A 21,535-nucleotide genomic window follows, 5' to 3' on the forward strand; every position below is an offset into this window, starting at 1 on the left:
TCACTTTGAATCTGAATCATTATTGAATATTGGGTGTCATTTACTTTCAGTTATTTATTATTCTGTATATTGTTTATATCTCTCGCATCAAGAATCCAGTCGACTAGAAAGAAAATTAGTCAACTACCTTGCAAAAGAAAAAGAAAAATTATAATTCAACCCCTCTTGTACTTCACAACGAACTCAAGAATCGATAGCAAATCACACTTTTATTTACTTTATATTAGAAAATAATGCAGAAGGAAGAAGGAGGATTCAGAATTTCGAAAGAAAAATATGAGGGAAATGACTTGGTATTTATAGCCAACACGTTTGGTTCGAAGAGGTACAACTCTTTTTGGTGACCTTTCGCGTAAAATAACTATTACAAAAATGATTATTTACGTAAAATAAAACGAAAAAAATAAAATCAGAGGAAAAGTTAAATACAATTACGATAACGGTCATTAAATACATAGAATAAATTAATTATTTAAGATTAAAGCAAAATTAATCAAAATTACCATATAAGTGATTTTATGAAAAAGGGTGAAAATTATTTTGATCCCCCCCCACTTCATCTTAAAAATCAAACCCATCCTCCAACATTAAACAATAAACGCCCCTTCAAACTCAATTATATTTTTAAAATACTTATTTTACAATCGATCTTACCGTCCTTGGTATATATTTTTTTTTCTTTTTAATATCACAATATTTTTCTTAATCTATGTTATGTATTAATCGCTAGTGAAAAATAAAAAAAATTAAAAATTAAAAAACGATAATCAATCATATATAATTTATTGAAATTGAATATGAAAGATATGTGCGCAACTAAAGTATTAGAATAAAAGATCTCACTAAATCAATCAAATAAAAGTTAGTGCAACAATATAAAAATAATAATTATAGAGGTAAATTTTATAATAAAGTACTAAAAGATATATATTAATAACTTAGATGTTCTTTAAATTATAGCTTAGAAAATATTTTGTTAATATATATTAATAACTTTTATATATATAAAGTAAAACTTAAATATATACTTAATATTAAAGTAACAATAAAAAATGTATGAACAAATTTTCTTCCAAATTCAGAAAAATAATATTCTAGTTAAATTTTATGAGCTTTAATTATGAAATTTATAATGAAATATTTAAATTGGTAAAACACTTAGCTAAAGGAGGAATTTAATTGAATAAAAATATTATATGCATAGAGGGGGAATTGAAAATATCAAGATAAAATAAACAACGCGTATAATTATACGGAGCATAATATTTATTGTTTAATATTGAAAGAGAAGTTTGGTTTTTTAGGTAAAGGTGGGAAATCAATATGATTTCCACCCTATGAAAAAATAATACATTAAAACCTTAGCCAACTATCAACTTTATAACTCTCAAGAGTAAAAAAGGAATAATCATTTTAGGACAGATGTAATGTAAGGATCTCAAGTAAGTAAAATTTGAAAAATCATTTTGAGACAGATGGACTGATAATCATTTTTACTAACATTAGAAAGAAGGAATATTCTTCAACTACACCCTATTTATGCCAGAAGAAGAAAATCACAACTTCCTTAATCTTCCTATATAGTACTATTTCTTTTCTACTCAACCAAACCCAAGAATAGGTGGCCAATCTAGAAATATCATCAAATGTCTTTCTTTTTCAAGTAACTTGAAATCCTAGCAGCAAATCAAACTATTACCCTATAGAAAGAAAATGAAATGTAACATAGAAAAATGTTATAAAATATACAAGATTGTGTTACCTTCCAACTTTGATGTGTAATTAGGTCCCTACTTAAGTATTAAATTGGACTAAAGTATAAGCGTGGCATATAATTGAAAGGTTGAGTGTCAAAGGCAATAGTAAAGGTCAGTTAGCATCAAATTTCAACACTCTATAGAGTCTAGTGATTAGACACACCTAACTACCTACATTTAGTAATAATTTATACTTTAGCCCCTTTGCTCCTCATAATTTAATCTTTAATATCACCTAAAAATGGAAACACATGCTTTTGGATTTGTTTTTTTTTTAAAAAAGAAAAAAAATGCTCTCTCTCTCCCTCCCCCTCTCTCTCACACACAGGTGGGGACAAAGCTATATTGTTAGTTATGGATTTGGACGAACCCAATAAATTTCGCTTAGAGCTTATATTTATATTAGATATATATAGTTTTGATTATTAATTTATTAATTGAGTGGTCGTTTTGATATAAGAACTGTGAAATTCTAGAAAAAATGTGGAAAAAAATTCAAGTTGAAAATGGTATTTGAAATTTAAAAATTAGAGTTGTGTTTGGACATGAATATATTTGAAGTTGTTTTTGAATTTTTGTAAGTGAATGAAGTGAAAATTTTGAAAAACAGTTTTTTGGAGTTTTTCAAATTCCGAAAAATTTGAAATTTAACTTTAAGTGAAATTTGGAATTTTAATTGCTAAATACTGATTCGAAAAAAAACATTTGAAAAAAATAATTTTTTTCAATGACCAGACAGCCTCTAAAATACATTAACTTTAAATCTTGACTCTTTAGCCCTCATTAAGCACCCATGAAAAGTTACAAAAGACCTTGAAGTTGCCTATTTTCTTTTCTTTTTTCTTTTTTTCCCCCCTCAAAATGTCGGGAGTGGAAATTGTGTTGACTCTTTAATAAGTGTATCTGGTTTACTAGTGCTTCTTTCCAAGAACAAAAAGTGGCACACCACCAAAGCACCTGTTCCCAGTTCTTTCCTTTTCCACTCTTTTTCTTGGTAAGTTTGATGTAAAGTTTCAATCTTTTTACATTAAAGATGATTAAATTTATCGTATCCTATGATTTTCTCAACTGGGTATTTTCTTGTTTGTTGTTTGATACTCTAAGATTAAGGTTCTGATTTGGTCAATTGCTTGTTTCCTGATTTGTAAAGTCTGATAGTAAATTAAACTTGGGATTTTGTTATTTGGGTGATCTTGGTTTTGACTTTAGTATCATTCTTGCTAATTTTAGTTTTAATTTTCTAGTTCTATATAATAGTGGGGGCAATTAGTTTTGCTTGTGTATTCTTGTAAAAAGTTAGTATATTTCATGTTTATATCTAAGGTTTGAATTTAAAGATTGGAACTTTAATTTATACTGATGTGTTTCTGTCACTTTGTATTTTTCATATTCAGAAATTCAGTTGGATTTGGCTAGTGGTGAAGACTTAACTGTGAAGTTTATAAATTTGAAGCACCAATTTTGTAAGTGTTTGCACTTTGTATAATTTGAGAAATTTTTGTTTCTGCCACTGATGGAACCTTTGAGCTATGGTTTGGAAGGGAGAGGTTTTCTGTTTCCTGATAATGTTGAACTGTCTGTTGACACATTTTCAAGAAGTAGAAATACTGTAAAGGAATGGAATTTGAACCCTTTTTGTGATGTTGATAAAAGCATTTGTGGTCCTAGCCAAGAAATAACTGAAAGCACGGGGTTCTTGGAATCCGGTATTGCTGATATTTTTAAGAAATCAGCAGCCAGTAACCCGTGCCCAGGAGCTTTAAGTGGTGAAATAGGTAATGGTTCTATGTTGGAACTTGGAGCCATGTTTAATCATAGTGCTACTAAATCTAATAATCCGATGTCATTACCAATTGGTTTGAAATTGGACGAGTTGACTGATTATGGAGAAGTGAGGACTAGTCAATCGTCAAAAGAAAGTTCAGTTCTTTCTTCACCAGAATCTTCATTGCCAACTGGAAAAGCTGCCCAAAGAAAGAGTTTGCATTCTCAGTTTCCTATCTCTCAGGTTCGTGGTCAGAAGGAGGAGGAGTCGATTGTTTATAGGGAAGTCAAGAGTAACCAATCTTTAAAGAGGAACCCGGATTTGTCTACAGTCAATTCATCATTGCAGGGAAAAAGACTACGTACTACGAATTTGCATTCTGAGGTTCCTTTCTGCCAGGTTCATGGTTGTAACAAGGACCTGACCTCGTCAAAAGACTATCACAAAAGACACAAAGTATGTGATGAACACTCAAAAACTGCTATAGTTATCGTTAATGGCATTGAGCAAAGGTTCTGTCAGCAGTGTAGCAGGTATGGTCTAGCTCAGGTTTGCTCCTTTTTTCATGTAATCTAGGTTGCACTCTTTGTTTCTGACTTGCAAACAGAATTGAATGTGTGTGTGTGTGAACGTATACACAAACACACATACAAATTTCGTTAATCTGACTTTATAAATGGTATTGCATTTGATCTGGGAAAACCAGCTATTATATTGAAGTTATGTGTTTCACGAGGCTTATGAAACTAAATCAAGGGGCAGATCTTGTGGATGTAATGTCCACGGACAAAAACATAAACTGAAATTCCTAAAATGAATACTCTTGGTTTAGTGTCGTAGTGTTTCTGTAAACTTCAGTTTGAATGATCTGCCAAAACCTCTACAAAGTTAGGAAATATAGAAGTTCCTTTATTCATTTGTAAAGTTACTTATCATAACCTGCTAATGGACCAGCCTCTGGATTCATTGTTCTGCATATCATCCTTAAAGTAGAGCACTGTTCTCGGTGTTAACAAAAGAGACCAGTGTAGGTTTTTACTCTGGCAATTTATATGCTGATTTTATTCATAAGTCTGAATGTCATAATTTCGTGGTTATGATCTGGCATGAATTTCTTGGCTTCTACTCCTGCATAGAATTGCAGTAACCTTTTAAAAATGCAGGTTTCACTTGCTGGCAGAATTTGATGAAGGTAAACGCAGCTGTCGCAAACGCCTTGCAGGCCATAATGAGCGGCGGAGAAAGCCTCAATTTGATAGTCACTGGGGTAACCTTTTCTCTGCTAATTGTCCTGGATTTGTTGATTATGTTGAAGTTAGTAAGAGTTCTATGCTTGATTTGGCTTTTAGTTTCTTTAAAATCGAGTTTTTTTAACTTTGTTGAACCTAGCGTTTCATTCTCTGCATTCCAAGTCTCTTCCTTTTTCCTATGCCAGTTTTGAATATAAAAGCATACTGTTGCTTTTCCTAACCCTGTTTTCATGTGAAGCCGTGATAGAACTTTTATTTCTTATCCCAACTTGCTTATCTTGGGTGTTTTCGGGAACTTTATTCTTGCTACTTATCCTATTTACTCAAATCATATCGAGTTAAAGGTAGTTTTTGTGTTAAGTTTTTCAATTTTATTTGGTTAGCATATCCTCAAATGCTTCTAGTCATTCTTTTAGCTTCTAGCATTCTCAGTTTGTTCTACCAATTTATTGAAATGCAGGATCAAGATTCTTGGATATGACTCAAAGGAGAGTTCCATTTCTTTTCCCAGAAATACTTCCTGGTAGTTTCTTTTATCAAGAAAATTATGAAGTGAATAACAATGACCAGCATCTTAGATTAGACCGTAAGCCATTCTGCATATCTCAATTGGCTATGTCAGTCACAAGCGGGCAATCCCCTGCGGAAAGCAATCAGCATCAGTACGGAGTGAGAAAACAAGATCTATCCAAAGTTCCGGTTGGGTCAACAATATTATCAGTTCAAGAAATTTCTGCAGGGCAAAACTCCTCTTGTGCTCTCTCTCTTCTGTCAGCCCACTCACAAAACCTTCTACGCAATTCAACCGGCATTTCACCAACTCTGCCGTGGATGGTTAAAGGAGATGCTCATGCCTACATTAAAGACGATCATCATAATCTTGCAAAATCTCCCAGAGTTAGTGTTCCTGAAATGCAGAGAGACGGACATGATCAAAGAGCAAACTCTATGAATTCCAAGAATTGCCTTTCTCCAGAAGGTGGACCTACTATGGATTTAGTGCAGTTGTCGTCGCACCTGCTAAGGGTGGAACAGCAGAAAAATTCTGTCCAAGTAAAGCAGGAAAATGATATCTTTAGTTCTTTTGCTTCCACTTGAGGGTCTTATGAGAGCTACAAGGTCTGTAAACATGTCCAGTTGATATTTAATGCTTCTTTCATTTCTATCAGGAATTTAAAATGTCAATACATGTAAATCCATACTGTTTGTCAAGAATGCTTTAAACCAAGGACTTATGGTAGTTGAAATGAAACTTAAGCAAGATGTTACATTTCAAAACAATGTATTGACTCATTACTAGTTATCAAGTTATAGGAAAAGTAAATGTGAGACAAAGGAATGCCCGCAACCAATAAACAAGTGTACTTCAGGTCGTATGTCTATGTTAAAACACGAACAAATGTTTCTGAGTTCAATAGACAAAAAATGTGACCCCCTGCTGTAGTGTAGCAGGCTACCAATGTGACTTTGCGTTATTAAGATCTTTAATTTTTTCAACCCTTCCACCAGAGGCGGACCTATGCCGTACCAAGCGGGATCACCGGCACCCATAAAGTTTGGCAAAATTTCCTTTATACATGTATATGTCGTTAGAAAATAGTGATATATTAGTAGTGGACACCCTATATACAAAACAGATTTTGGTTGAATCCAAAAGTACACCCATGACCTTCGAATCCTGGGTCTCCCCACTCCCCCAACTTTCTCCTTCTTGAAAAGAGAGAAAACTCAAAAGCAAAAGCTTTTAGGAATAAGAACTCTTTGTCTGAAATATGTACTCATATAAGTTGTTGTTTTCATATATGACCTTGTCTTGATTTTCTTCATTCTTACTGCAGCCTGAAGGGTCAACATCTGAAATGAAGATTCCGAAGATAATGAGGAGATTAAACTAATCCACAAGTGGCCTTTCCAACAAGTCAAAAGGCAAAGGCAGATTAATAAATGATTGATATCAGTATATCTTTTGTAAGTGTCAGCGATAGCTTTATATTTATTTTCTATCATACATCAAGTGTTCCTTTCAATAGATCCATTTCGTCGAAACAGTGTTCTTTTATTTTAGTAGTCGGTATTATATTTGGAATCTTGCAGAATATACTGATGTTTAAGAAGAAAATGGTATCAGAAGGATAACATTTCTTGTGTGTAATATGTATATAGCATCTCTTTTATGTTAGGTGGAAATGTAAAAACATGTAAAAACCCCTTGAGTTATAGGGAAACAATGGTAGTACTTGCCTTTATCATGACAGATATAAAGCTTCATTTTCCATCAGCAGTTTTTTGATGCAAATTCATCTCCTTATTATACTGGTAGTATGTACTGTGCTGGTGAGAGGCAGCAGGTACATAGTGGATTAGTAATATGGTCGACTGTCGAAGTACATGCAATCTGGTCCGAACACCGTCTTTATAAAAAAGAAAAAGTTGTACTTACTGTTTGTAGCAACAATATCAGTCTTTTTGATGGCTTAGTCTACTTTTCAGTTCAACACTTCTGCTGCCATGCATGTGTGGCATCAGCATCATTCCTGAGTTTAGTATTCCATTTTATCTTGTTCTCGTTATTGGTTATTGCTACTGCTCTTTCCTCATTTTTTCCTCGTGCCGAGGGTCTACTGGAAACAACCTCTCTACATTCACTGTAGGGGTAAGGTCTGCGTACTATCTACCCTCCCCAGACCGTACTTGTGGTACTCCATCCATGTGTGCACACGTGTATGTTAGCGAAAAAAGAACATTTCAAACAGTTATATATTGGCATAACTTTTTTGGGTTGTAGGCGTGCAGAATTGTATATGGAAAATATGATTAAGTATAGTTACTTATGTCAGGGTTTGTGATCTTTAGCTGAATTTTGACTTGGTTGGTTAGCTTTTCAATTCACTATTAGTGTTATTTTATGCATTAGATTAGTGTGTTTTTGTTGTGGTCCTTGATAAAGAAAGAAGGAAGAAAGAGGATGTGGTCCATCTATTCTTGGTTTTGCAACATTCCATTTGGTTGTAAAAATAGGCCTGTTGTTCCCATCATGTAGTATCATTCTAGTAAGCTGTGAAAAATTGTTCAATATTTCAAGTGGATGATTTTAAAAAACAGAACTTTTGGGAATAAAATTTGTGATTAGTTAATTTTCTTTTATAAACAATACAAATTGGAATTTCATAAAGTGGGATTGAGCATTGAGCGTTTGTTTGCTGGGAATCTATCAGTGCTAATTTGTAAAAATTACACGGGGCGACCAAATTTAACCTAGAGAGACTTTCAGAAATCACTATGTTTTATTGGTTATTAGCTAGTTGTAGCTACCATTTACTATACTAGTATTAGTACCCGCGTGGATGCGCGGACACTAATCATGTCAAATATTTATTTATTTGAATTATGTGTCAATAGTCTTAGAATTTAAACCTTCTTGATAAATATAGATAATTATTGGATATAAATTAAGAAACACTACATGAAAAAGATTAATTATTTCTCAAATTTTCTAGTTATAATTCTATTTTTTTTTGGCCATTCTCAACGGTGTCATTGAATCCTGAAAATAGTCAGGAAGCAAAATAATAACTCATATATATGTCAAAACAATCAAAGGTTAAGACTATGAAGGATTCTTTGGATACGACTTGACTCTTGTATTACTACTTGAACTCTTATTTGGTGGTTGATATCTTTCAAAAAATATTTCTATTTTAAAATTTTAGTTTCTAAAATTTTATTTTTTAATAATGATTATTTTTGTAATAATGGAAGTAAAAATATTATCCTTAATTCAAAAACTAAATTTAGTCGGGTATCTAAAAATTTAAATAATTCTTTAGCCAGTGAATTTATTTTTTTCAGTATGACTCCATTTTGATATTTGACACTAACCATATTAAACATCTGAGTTATTTGAATTATATGTAAATAACCTTAAAATTTAAACCTTCTATATAATTATAGATAATCGTCAGATATTAATTAGGAAATATTACATGAAAAAAAACAAATATTTTTTCATCTCGTAGTGATTTTTTTTTTGCACCATTCTTATTGGAGTAATTGGAACCTAAAAAGTCACGAAGCGAAATAATAACTCGTATTTATGGCAAAGCACAAAGGCTGACACAATATGAACAACTCTTTGGTTACGACATAACTCTTTTACTATGATTTGAACTCTTCTCTGGTATGTGGTTATCTTTCAAAAAATATTTTATTTTGAAATTCTTATATATGTGGTTATCTTTCAAAAAATATTTTATTTTGAAATTCTTATATATATATATATATATATATATGTGTGTGTGTGTGTGTGTGTGTGTGTATGTGCAAGCCAAGATATTATCCTTAATTTAAAATTCACTTTAATAGACTATCTAAAAATTTAAATATTTTTTAGCCGGCGAAATTTTATTTCAGTGTGGCTCTATTTTGAGTTTATCAATATCTCCAGCCACAGATTTTAAATTTTGAATACCCTATATATACAAATTTTTTGTTCTTTGAATCATTAAATGTTAAATCAGTTGATTGTTATTATATAACATTGCACATATTGTCTTAAAATTACCATGTAATTTTTTCTCGACACCATACTTGGCTTAACATCAATGCAAACTACTCAAATTGCATCTAAATTCATATTCGAATATCATATCAGTTTGTTAGTAATAGTAATTTTTTTAAAACGACACACAATGTAAATTAGAAAAATATATTCTAAGATATCCTTATCTTATAATCTATGTATTTGAGTTGAAAAAAATATTTTAAATCAATGAGATTAGCTTCCAATTTTTTTATACTCAACAGAGATAAAAGAGAAGAAGAAATTCGTTGTCATCTCTATTTTCTAGTTCTTAGATTTTCCATACATTTTTTTCTATATTTATTTTCTTTTATCTTATTTTTATGTCTTTCTTTTGTAACAAACAATTAATTTATATCGCTATAAAAGGATAATTTTTAATAGAAATTGTCTACATAAGAAATTTATTTATATTTTTAGTCTTTGGTTAAAATTATTTCATATTTTTTTTGGCTTTATCTAATCAACCTAAATATGTGCTCACCCAACCACTTAAATTAAAAAAATAAAGGATGTGTAATTTATATATAATCCATATATAATATGTGTATAATCATGTATTGTCAGTATATCATCTATGTATATCAGCTATAAAAGAGCAACAATAAATCTGGCCAGATATTTATGTAAATATTTCATAAGATTTCGGTTACTTGATTTCATCCATGATATGACTTCTATTATAATAATTTAAAAATTCTCTACTAAAATTCAAAAATATCTTATCCTTTTATTTTTAAAATTACATTATATTTTAAAAAATAATCACATTTTGAAATAATTTTTTTACAATATTTGGTGTCATACCATTTATTTTTAAATTGTTACACTTGAAAATTTGATATAGAAACTACCAATTAGAAACCAATATCCCTCTTGTTGAAATTCGAGAAACCTTTCACATAGTTTAATGATTCAAAACTAATATTCTTCAACGAAAAAAATATTATACTCATGCAATGATGGCTTGACTACATCTAAATGAAAAAGTTTCAACTTATACCCTTCAATTCCTAAAAGGTGCTAAATTAAAATTAATGATAGCAATTGTATAACCAATATTTTGTTATTTTTTATGTCCATTTATACAATTTGACTCTTCAAACAAACATTCTTCAAAAAGAAAAAGAAAAATAACTTTTTTTTTGAATATTAACACATTTTTGTGATGTTTCTTTCTATACCATGTAGGTTTACTTCATTATATATGTAAGTAAACTTTTATTTGATTTTTAAATTTTTTTTTGTTATTTGAATAAACATAGACATATATCCTATATATTATATTTATTTTAAAAGAAATCTGCTTTATTCAAATCTAGCTATAGTGTTTTAAAGAACTGTAATTATAGGGTTTTAGATGTGAAAAAGTTTAGAATTATATGGAATAATTTTTTCCCCTTTATTGCCAGAGGCAAAGTAGAATTTAAATAATTATAAAAAATTATCAAAAGTTTTTAACATGATTGCATATGATCATTAATTAAATTAAGCATGATAACATGATAACATGATAACAAAAGATAAATTTCTTTTTATTTTTATTTTAATTCAAATTTTAAAAATTTATATATATATATATATATATATATATATATATATATATATATTATTTGACTAACATAATTAAATATAGAATAAAGTTACCATACATTATCGACATTTATTAGCTTGCCACTTGGCTTAACCACAATGCTAATTATATTTGGTAACTTTATTCCTTTAATATATATATAGATTACTTCCTATAGTTATGTTTTCAGGTTTTCTTAGAGTGTATTCGATGTATTTAAGCTACTGTATTCATGAATATAGTAGCATTTCTTGGCGTGAAACATGGGATTACAGCTAGACAGATTATTGTATTCGACTGTATACGATTGTATTCACGCGTGAAACAGGGGATTACAGCTAGACAAATTATTGTATTCAACTATATCCGACTGTATTCACGATATGTATTTGTGAATACAGTAACGTAAATAGCGCAATTCATGGTCTATTCAGATGTTTTAAACGGAAAGTGAATCAATTAACACAATAGACTCCTAATATAACTCAACAAACACAATTATAAATCTGAATACATAAAATACATAAATTATATTAATTAAAAAAAATATATGAATACATTGATGGAATATAGCGAGATAGTGAGTACAATGAAATACATGGAATACAGCGAGATATATTGAAATACAATGAAAAAAGAAGACAATGAATACAATGAAATACATAGAATTTAGCGAGATACATTGAAATACAATGAAAAAAGATAATAGACTCTTCAAGTTGCTCAGCCCCAAACTCCGTCGTCTTTGTTCAAGAATAACCCTAATATCGTCTCGTCGATAGCAGATTTCGAACCTCTATTGTCAGCCCCAATTTACCCTATGTCAGATTTCGATATTAATTCAAAACATAAGACATTGATTTCTAAATAGACTCTTCAACCACTAAATCTTCATCTTGATCTTGACTCTTGACATAGAAAATCATGGCTTCATCTAAGTCTTGATAGAAAGAAAAGTTGGGGAAAAGAATAAAACAAAAGAAAGAAAGAAAAAGACAAAATGGAATATCTCAAAGAAGGGATGAATGAGACGTTTGGGTGGTGCAACTATTTGAGATTGGGGGAAAACGGGAAATAACGATGAACTTTTTGGTGCTTCTTCGATTTCTTCCATGGTGTATTCTGTTTCAATCTTCTGTTGTGTGAGAACTGGCGTTGAGAGAGAAAGGGTGGAGAAAAATCTGAAAGAATGAGAGAAAAAAATAATACAAAGCTTATTTTATGGCTTAAGGGTAGGAGGTGACCATAAATAGATATTTGGCTATAAAAATCAAAATGTAGCTATGGAATATAATTTTTTAAAAGGGTGTTTATTTAAAATAAATAAGGTATCAACATTTGCTATAGGAAGTAAAAATTCCTTTAAGCTATACCCATTTTTTTTAAAAAAGTTTTAACTTGTACCCACTTTTTAAATAACTTCAGCCCCCTTTCTACTGTTGTTGGTGCTGTCACACCTCCTTTTTCGCCCGCGTCGCCCGCGAAAGGGTGCAGAAGGGGTTTTTCCAATTAAAGGACAATCAAAACGGGATTTGTTTATTTATTTCAGAGTCGCCACTTGGGAGATTTAGGGTGTCCCAAGTCACCAATTTAATCCCGAATCGAGGAAAAGAATGACTCTGTATTACAGTCCGCAAACCAGAAATCCGGATAAGGAATTCTGTTAACCCGGGAGAAGGTGTTAGGCATTCCCGAGTTCCGTGGTTCTAGCACGGTCGCTCAACTGTCATATTCGACTTGTTTATCTGATTTTATACAAATATGAACTTATGTGCAGATTTTAACTCTTTACCGCTTTCATTATTATTATTATTATTATTATTATTATTATTATTAGGGGAATTGCAACGTTGTGAAAATGTATCTCGAACCGCGTCACAATCAATGTACCCGTGATTAGAGACACATTTCGACTCCGTTGAGATTTAGATTTGGGTCACATAAATGTGCACCCAAGTTTAAGAAAATTAAATTATTAAAGGCGCGCCTAAAGCGACTAGCGTATCATTTACTTTGGGTAGGGCCGTGAAATTTTGCTAAACGGTCCATCCCGAATTCTAAGCAATTTTAAAGCAAATATTTATTGAGGGCCCCGCAATTTTGTATTTTTATTCGGCGAGGCTCATCTCATTCTTATTTTTAAAAAGGAATTCGCAACGTCATGGACACGCATCTTGAACCACGTCACAATCAATGTACCCGTGATTAGAGACACATTTCGACTCCGCTGAGATTTGGATTTGGGTCACATAAATGTGCACCCGAGTTTAAGAAAGTAGGATTAATTAAGACGCGTCCTAAAGAAACTAGTGTGTTGTTATTTTGGGTAAGGCCGTGGAGTTCGCTAAGCGTCCTATCCCGAGTTCTAAGTAATTAACACATACATTTTGTGAGGGCCCCGCAATTTGCATTTTATTTGGCGATGCTCGTCTCTTTATTTTTTATTGTTTTTTTTAAAAGATAATCTTAGAATGACTACATTTTTTATTTTTTCCGTTTTCTCTAAAATAAATGAAGAAAATGTCCTACTTTATTTACATACTTTCGAGTTATTATAGTCAAGTTTCGAAAGTGAGTCGTTTAAAAAGTTTACATGGACAGCGGATATAATATTCTATATACAGACAGTAAAAGAAAGAAAAGACTACATTAAATTACAACTTCAAATCTTTCTCATTTTTGCATTCATGCTTCGAGTGACTTACAAGATGAACCAGTGTATCAGTTTGTGTACCTGGTATTTGGAAAGCAAGGAAAGAAGATGAAGATCAGTAGAAGCAGCAGTAGTGTAAATACACAGCAACACAACAACAACCCAACAACAGCAATTCGAACCAGGTTCAAGGCCCAGAAAACTTTGAAGAAAACCGAACAACTCAATAGAACAAACCCAAAAGTATGTAAACAAACTAAACAACAACAACCCGCGCGTGTATTAAACCCGAAACTAAACTCGTTTCTCACTTTGTTTTTGTTTTCTCTTTTTAAACTCTACCACACTCTCTTCAGATTTTCAGAATGCATTCCTCCTAAAATGTTCTCCTAAAATGTTCTCCCAAAATCCTCTTCAAGTTCTCTCCCCTTTTTTCTCTATCTTTTCTCTGTATCTTTTTCTCTCTGTCCTCTTTTTTGTTCTTTTTTTTTAAATCTGATCAAGTCCCCCTATTTATTACCATCTTTCAGCATTTTTAAACATAAAACCCACTATCTTTCCACTCATCCCCCTTTTAATCCCACTACCTAATGTTTTGTCCCCTAATGTTTTGTCCCCCACTATATTAAACAAATACCCCATTATATCTTGTCCCCCATGCTTATATTAAATAATTGCATTATTCCCCACCATTATATCTTGTCCTCCCATTATTGATTATTTTAATCCTAATTGACAGAGCACTCAAAATAAATAATTGTTCAGAATTTTAATTCCAAAAATACCCCTCTAACCTTACTGAAATTACCATTTTGACCCTGAAAATATTGTAATTTACCAATCTATCCCGTCAGCTATAACAAGTTCAACTAATCAATTCTAACCAAAATATAGCAGCTATAACCAATTCCTAATCAGATTTTATGAACAAACTCAAACTATATGATGAACAACAAAGAAATAACTTGAATTATTTTGACTGAACAATGTTTTTACACAACAAACCTATTTTCAGATTCACCAACAATAACAAACAAATATATTCAAAGCATGAACTCAAATTCAAATTAAACTTTAAACAAAATAAATAAACAGATTCAAATCACTAAACTCAAATAATCAATTGATCTTTAAATTAAATCCAACAAAATTATAACAAAGATACATGATTCAAACTAAAAACTTAAAACATAATCTCACATTAAATCACTGAATTAACATGAACTTCAAACAAAAAAATGAATATGAATTATATCCAAATTAAATAACAAAGAACGGATTCAAGCGATTTAAACTAACACTCTTCTATATTAAAATTAAATCCTTTTAAATTAATATAACAAACTGAAAAATAATTAATTGAATATTAAACTCAAATCTAACAACATTATAATTAAACTAATCAATTTCTACCTAAAAATAAACAAGAAAAATGAATGAAAACAAAACTAAAAGATAAAAAAAAGAAGAAAAAAACGATGAACATGAAATTAATATCAAACATATTTGATTTCAAATCCGAAAAATATCAAACAAATTACGGACAGAAACGAAATTTAAATCAACTAACCGGATCGGAACGACGAAGAACTTTGAATGAAAACAAATCTGTCCGGAAGCGATTATCGCACCAAAACAATTCGACGACGAAGACGATCCGAATAAGAAGCAACTGAAGGTCAGCTAGATGTGAAGCAGAAGACGCAACCATGGCAGAAGTGAAGCAGTAGCAGCTGCTACTGCTGAATATGGAGCTTGACTGAAGTAGAAACTCGATTGAAGAAGACGAAGCAGACAACGTGTTTGGATGGTGAAACAACATCGAGGGCAACAATGGTGGCGGAGCAGCACGACGGGCAGCAACATTGGATATGGCAACATCTTGAGGAGAAGAAGCAGCGGGCAGCAGTAGGTGGACACAGCCATGGCAGCAGTGGCGCGACGCAGCAGCCATCACGCATGATGAAGAAGACGCAGCAGCGAGAGGGGAAGCCATGGCTGCTTGAGCTCAAGCTTGACGCAGCTGAAACGAGGACGAAGACGAAGAGGAAACAACAGCCCGTGTGTGTGTGTGTTGAAGGTGAAGGATGGGGGGGAAGGGCAGGAGCCATGGTGCCATGGCTGCCATGGGAGGGGAGCTTGGGGCGTTTTTGGAGAGGAAGAAGAAAAAGAGAGGTGGGGGGCGGGTAGTTTAGGTCTTGTTCTTTTAGGGTTTTGCAATTTTTTTTTGTTCAAGAATGAAAATAGAAAGGGTGGGGTGAGGTTTTGGGTTATGGACTGGGTCGACCCGGTTTGAAATGGACCGGGTCGTAGGGAAAGGTTGGGTATCCTTGGGCTTGTGGTTTAAAATTGAAGAAGAGGCCCTTAACCGATTTTCGTCTATTTTTTTTCTTTTCTTTCACTTATTAATAAAACTAAAATGTATTAAATTATAAAAAACCAAAATTATCTAAAAATACTAATTAACTTTTAATAATGATTATCACCCAAAATTAAACATCAAATAAAATCAAATCACACAATTTGGACATTAAATGTTAAAAATGCAAAAAAAAATGCCTATTTTTGTAATTTTTCATTTTTTAAAACAAACTTAATTACTCCTAATTGTAGAATTACGTATTAAATGCAAATGTGACTTATTTTTTTATATTTTTATTAATTTAAACAAATAAGCATGCACAGACAAAAATACAAAAATACCACAAAAATACAAAAATTGCACACAAAAGGAAAATTGTTTTATTTTGAATTTTTTTGGGAGTAATTCTTTCATAGGGCAAAAATCACGTGCTTATAGCTGCCCCTCTTTGCCCGAAGACACGAAGGGTTTTCGTGCAAAGATAAAGTGAGCGATTTTTGCCCATCCGAGTACTCCGTGTGAAGCATTTTTTGAAAGATTTGACCGAACCTTTGCTTCAGAGGTTTCCTTCATATCCTGGGCTAAACAGGAATCAGGCCAATGTAGTTCGGGAAGTTTTGGTAGCTGAGACTACCATGGGACTGCAATGTTACTGCTGTTGCATGCTACTTTTACTTGTTTGCTGACCTCCTTATTACACCATGCTTAAAAGAAAAATCAAGAAGTTAGGCTAGACTACGGATTACAAGATCCCATCTATCTTCCATTTGTTCTTGATGCCTTGCTTTCTTGTCGGCTTGCGTCGATTCCGGTGCTTCTTTCTTCCGAGAACTGATGGGGGTGACACCGACCTTTTGCTACTCTGAATACCAATTCTCACTGTCTGGTTCGGTCCGCTAGGGATATGGCTTTCTTCATTAAGCTTTGTTATGCTGGGCATAATTCAATGTTCACAGGCCGCTTCTTTCAAGATGCGTCTTTTCTCCCTTTTGACTCATGCGCTTGATTTTGCGCTGGGATCTCTTGTTGCAACCTTCCGCTTTCCGGTGTTGGGAATTTTTATTGTTTCCCGCTGGGGATTCCTGTTGGATTCTTCTGCTTTACTGACTTGCAATGTATTTCTCTATTATATGGGTGGGCTCCCAACTTCAACCAACAACTTTGAAAATAAATTCGCCATTCCTCTCTTCAGGCGGGCTCCTGACTTCATCAACAACTTTGAAAAATAAAACGCCTTTCCTTTCTTCAGGCGGGCTCCTGACCTCAACAACAACTTTGAAAAATAAAGCGCCTTTCCTTTCTTCAGGCGGGCTCCTGACTTCAACAACAACTTTGAAAATAAAATGTCATTCCTTTCTTTAGGCTGGCGAGATTTCAAAAATAAAACGTCTTTCCTCTCTTCAGGCGGGCTCCTGACTTCAACAACAACTTTGAAAATAAAATGCCATTCCTTTCTTTCCTTTCTTCAGGTGGGCTGCTGACCTCAACAACAACTTCCTGACTTCAACAACAACTTTGAAAATAAAATGTCATTCCTTTCTTTAGGCTGGCGGGATTTCAACAACTTTTAAAAATAAAACGTCTTTCCTTTCTTCAGGCGGGCTCCTGATTTCAACAACAACTTTGAAAATAAAATGCCATTCCTTTCTTTAGGCTGGCGGGATTTCAACAACTTTTAAAAATAAAACGCCTTTCCTTTCTTCAGGCAGGATCCTGAACTCAACAACAACTTCGAAAATAAAATGTCATTCCTCTCTTCAGGAGGGCTCCTGACCTCAACAACTTTGAAAAATAAATCTCCTTTCCTTTCTTTAGGTTGGCAAAAATTCAACAACTTTTAAAAATAAAACGCCTTTCCTCTCTTCAGGCGGGCTCCTGACTTTTCCAACTCTAATAACTTAAAAATAAATCAAGCTCCTTTCGAGCTTTGGAGAAAGATTCATCGGACTAAGATTTGATATCTGAGGAGAACATTTCATCGGACTAGGACTTTTATCCTAGGAGGAAAATGTAGAGATCAAAGGTTTGAGAAACTTACCTTGATAATTTCTTCTTTTCTTTTCTTTTTCACTGCTTTGTTCCTGTTTCAACTCTCAAGCAAAGAAAATTTTTATCAGTGTTTTGTTTTTTAAATGGTGGCCGATTTGTGGCCTTGCTGGGGGATGATTATCTCCTTTAAAAGCTCGTGTTGTCTTTCCCCGAGACTGCTAGGGATAACACTGTTGGGGAATTATTTACTTACCTGTTGGGGAATAATATTATTGAGGAGTCTCCTTTCTTCCCCTTTTCTCCAAAGCCACTTCATTCAAAACTTTTCTCTCTCAACATTGCTGGGGATAAAATGTTATCATCCGGGGATAACGCTATTGAGGATAACATTGCTGGGGGATTTTGATTCCTTCAAAACTAGTGCTTCACTCTTCTGAAGGCTGCTGGGAATGATACTGGCCTTTTTCTTTTTCCGAGCACAAGTTTCATCCTTTTGTTCTGTCCGCTGGGGAACAACTTCCTTTATTAAAACTTGTTACGATGGGGGTAAAACTGGTTCAAAGACCACTTCCATTGAGACTAGTGCTATCTTTATTCTTCCCCGAATGGGTATCTGACTTTTAGAAAATTTTCTAAATGAAATAAAAATTTTCTGCCCCAGTTTGACAATCTCCCTTATGGCATGCCTTTCCGCCATCAATGCCATTTCCTTTTAAGATTCGACTGTGGTGGTTGGTTGTGATACTCCTACTGTGGATGGCTTTTCCCTTTCTCCTTCCCTGCTCTGCGTTCCAAAAAACTTGCTGGGGATGATATTATTTGATGGGAATGATCCCTTTCTGCTGGGGATATCCCTCTTCTTTTGTGGCATAGTTCGGAAACTGTCATTTTCCCGACCTTTTAGTCTCGTATGAATTTCCCAAATCATGCCCATTGCTCTTCTTGATTTGTCCACGGGCCTTGGCCTTGAGGTTTATAACCTTTGATTTCGGCAAGGATATCCCTCTTGACACTCGTCAATCCTTTTGTCAATTCCCTTTTGCTGGGGATATCTTTCTTGACACTGGCCTCACGTTTGTTCCTTGCTGACTATACCACTTGGATGTACTAGTCAGATCTCATCTTGCATAATTGGAAAACTGATGGCATATTTTGAAGTCATTTCTCACTTGTTCTAACCAAACAGACTCTACTGGGGAATTTTTCTATGAAAGGAGAAAGAAAAAAAGGAACAGAATAAAAGACAAAGGAAAAAAGATGACTCTTTAACAAGAGAAACTATAAATAAAAAAACCTATCAAACGCAAATACCGACTCTAATGGTCATGACATGCACATGTGGCCTATCCTCCGCCGTCAATCGTCTTTCAGGATCTTCATTTGGCGATTCCCCATCTAATTCTCAATCTTATTCGACTTGTAGTGCCCGAAGGGTTTTCACTATCAAGCCTATCTCATTTTGGTTTTGTCTCAGCTTTTATCGCCTTATGGTGTCCGTGAAGATTTTCAACGATAAGACTCTCTCATTTGTATCACTTTCCAGCTGAGGATTTGGAGTGTTGCCGATATGACTCTCTCTGCTGGGGATTAGAGTCCTTTCTGCTGTGGATCAGAGTGTTATGTTCATCGGTAAGACTCTCATTTGTCTGACTTGGCATCTTTTGAAGACTGATCAGAAGGTCTTTCTTTGGACCGTAATGTGGGTTTTTGGATAGGCTAGAAAGAAAGGGTATTAAAGGCTCAAAAACAAATCAATTTGGGGTTCAAAATTACAACCTTCGGAACCATATTTGTTTACAACAAGCGCAACATTTGCCCCAGTTACTTGCTTGGAGATTTTTTTTTAATTTTTTATTACACTATGACCGAGCCGTAAAGCGCCTACGTATCCTCTTTGAGGAATCAGGTCGAACGTAGTTACCAATTCCTCTTTTTTTTTCATTTACCTATTATTTCCTTTTCTTTCCTTTCTTTTTCTCATTTCTCCTTTCTCTTTTGTCATTTTGTTGTTTTCTTTTCTTTCTTCTTTTTTTATTTTTATTTTTTCTTCTTTTCTTTTGTTTACCTGCCATGCTTGTGTTTTCAAGTCATTGCTACTGATTCCGAACGAGGGGTACGAAAGAAAAATAAATAAGGCTCAAAAGGGGTAACGAAGGATAAAATATTTAGGTAGCAGAACAAAATGCCTTCGTCATTCCAATCTTCAAAACATGCCAAGTGCAAACAACACAATTAAACAAAGATTTGTAGTGTCTTCTGATGGTGCTGTTCTTGACAATTAGATTAACACATTTGCTTTGTTCATTTGTCATTTCTAAAGCACCGTTGGGAGACACTCTCACTCTCATTATCATGAACGACCCTCATGCCAATTTGGCGAATCTTGCTTTTAACGGTTTTCTGTGTTTTACTTGCCCTAATTCCACATGACTCGAGCTCCGAATAATCTCAAACCGTCCTTATTTCCTTTAAATGTTCTGATAACCTTTTCGGGGTTTTATGATTTAACTTTTAAGATTAGGCCCAAACTGTGTGCACATGTCATGTCACTAGAATCAGCGCTGAACAAAAAATGATAAAAGGACTAAACAAAAAGATGACTGGAAATAATAAAAGACTAGACTTTGCATTAGACTACCGGTGAAATGGTTTGAATAACAAAACAAACAAAAACAAACCAGAATAAAATCCTAAAACAACTTGGACAAAGCTTAAACAAACCGCTATGACAAAATGGAAAGATAAGAAAGTTTGACACAAGACAATATCCGAATTACAACCTTAATAATCCGGACAACAGAAATGACAACAAAATAAGCCACCAAAAGCTTCTCTCTTGCTAACCAAGGAACGGAGCGTCCTCCCACTTTATCAAAACTGGCATCTTAGCCACTGAGCTTCGCATCAGTATTGCCCAGACCATTGCCAACTTCAATATCATCAACTTTAGTCAACAAGTCCCCGATAGGATTCGAGTGCTTCTGTTATCAAGCCTTATCCCCACAAAGTGTGTATCATGATGTGCAGGTAAAGGATTCTGCGCGATATTCTGGGTGTCATTGTCTTGGATCACAATCAGGGTTTCCTGGATCTTGTGTTTCCGGCTTACCACAAACCAACCACCTTAGCTTTCTTGCGATTCAAAACAAAACAGGTTAGAATGGACTCATTCGGTCTTCATTATTAAGATTTTTTTCCTTTTTCTCTTTTTTTCTCTTTTTTTTTCTCTTTTTTTCCTCTTTTTTTTCATTTTTTTGTCGTGGTCGAATCTTATGGAGATTGCCTACGTATCATGGTCTCGCATGAATCAGACCTTGAGTAGTTTGGACCCATAAAAAGTAAACAATAATAAGACATTTTTGGAATTATTTAAAGACGAACAACATGCTCGAAAGTCAAACGGCCCACATTCTCTAATCCAAAGAAATATAAATTCAAGCAAAATAAAATGACAGATTCCTTCCCTTATATGTCGATTTTAACTAAACGTCTGTTTTTGCAAACATGGCCCCTTCCCAATTTCGAATGAATTTTGAGGCCAGGAAGATTATTTTATGACATTTCACAAACTTGTCTGTTCTTTTACGAAAATAGCCTTTTGAAAATT

General features: G+C 33.4%; 2 protein-coding genes across 3 annotated transcripts; one reads left to right on the plus strand and one right to left on the minus strand.

The window, feature by feature from the left end:
• Positions 1–2,546: 2,546 nt before the first annotated feature.
• LOC107820735 (squamosa promoter-binding-like protein 6) lies at positions 2,547–7,050 on the plus strand. Of its 2 annotated transcripts, none has more exons than XM_016647076.2 (5): positions 2,547–2,751; positions 3,152–4,055; positions 4,686–4,789; positions 5,233–5,891; positions 6,611–7,050. In XM_016647076.2, the coding sequence occupies exons 2-4, from the start codon at positions 3,271–3,273 to the stop codon at positions 5,868–5,870; spliced, it is 1,527 nt and encodes a 508-aa protein (XP_016502562.1). In that variant the 5' UTR covers positions 2,547–2,751; positions 3,152–3,270; the 3' UTR covers positions 5,871–5,891; positions 6,611–7,050. The 2 variants fall into 2 exon arrangements, with proteins under 2 accessions (XP_016502562.1, XP_075096785.1); XM_075240684.1 differs by lacking the exon at positions 2,547–2,751 and adding an exon at positions 2,820–2,867.
• Positions 7,051–13,466: 6,416 nt separating this feature from the next.
• Positions 13,467–15,816, minus strand: LOC107809734 (uncharacterized). The gene is made up of 2 exons (XM_075241404.1): positions 15,148–15,816; positions 13,467–13,658 (listed from the first exon to the last, which is right to left on the minus strand). Exons 1-2 carry the CDS (start codon positions 15,571–15,573, stop codon positions 13,626–13,628), a joined length of 459 nt encoding a protein of 152 aa, XP_075097505.1. The 5' UTR covers positions 15,574–15,816; the 3' UTR covers positions 13,467–13,625.
• Between the last annotated feature and the right edge of the window lie 5,719 nt (positions 15,817–21,535).

This window comes from Nicotiana tabacum, chromosome 20 (genome assembly GCF_000715075.1).
Source record: "Nicotiana tabacum cultivar K326 chromosome 20, ASM71507v2, whole genome shotgun sequence".
Lineage (NCBI taxonomy): Eukaryota > Viridiplantae > Streptophyta > Magnoliopsida > Solanales > Solanaceae > Nicotiana > Nicotiana tabacum.

Coding starts and splice junctions, on each gene's coding strand:
- LOC107820735 (XM_016647076.2), top strand. CDS start 3,271: ATGGAACCTTTGAGCTATGGTTTGGAAGGGAGAGGTTTTCTGTTTCCT. Junction 4,056..4,685: donor TTCTGTCAGCAGTGTAGCAG/GTATGGTCTAGC, acceptor TTAAAAATGCAG/GTTTCACTTGCTGGCAGAAT. Junction 4,790..5,232: donor TCAATTTGATAGTCACTGGG/GTAACCTTTTCT, acceptor ATTGAAATGCAG/GATCAAGATTCTTGGATATG.
- LOC107809734 (XM_075241404.1), bottom strand. CDS start 15,573: ATGGCTTCCCCTCTCGCTGCTGCGTCTTCTTCATCATGCGTGATGGCT. Junction 13,659..15,147: donor TTCTTCGTCGTTCCGATCCG/GTTAGTTGATTT, acceptor TCCAAATACCAG/GTACACAAACTGATACACTG.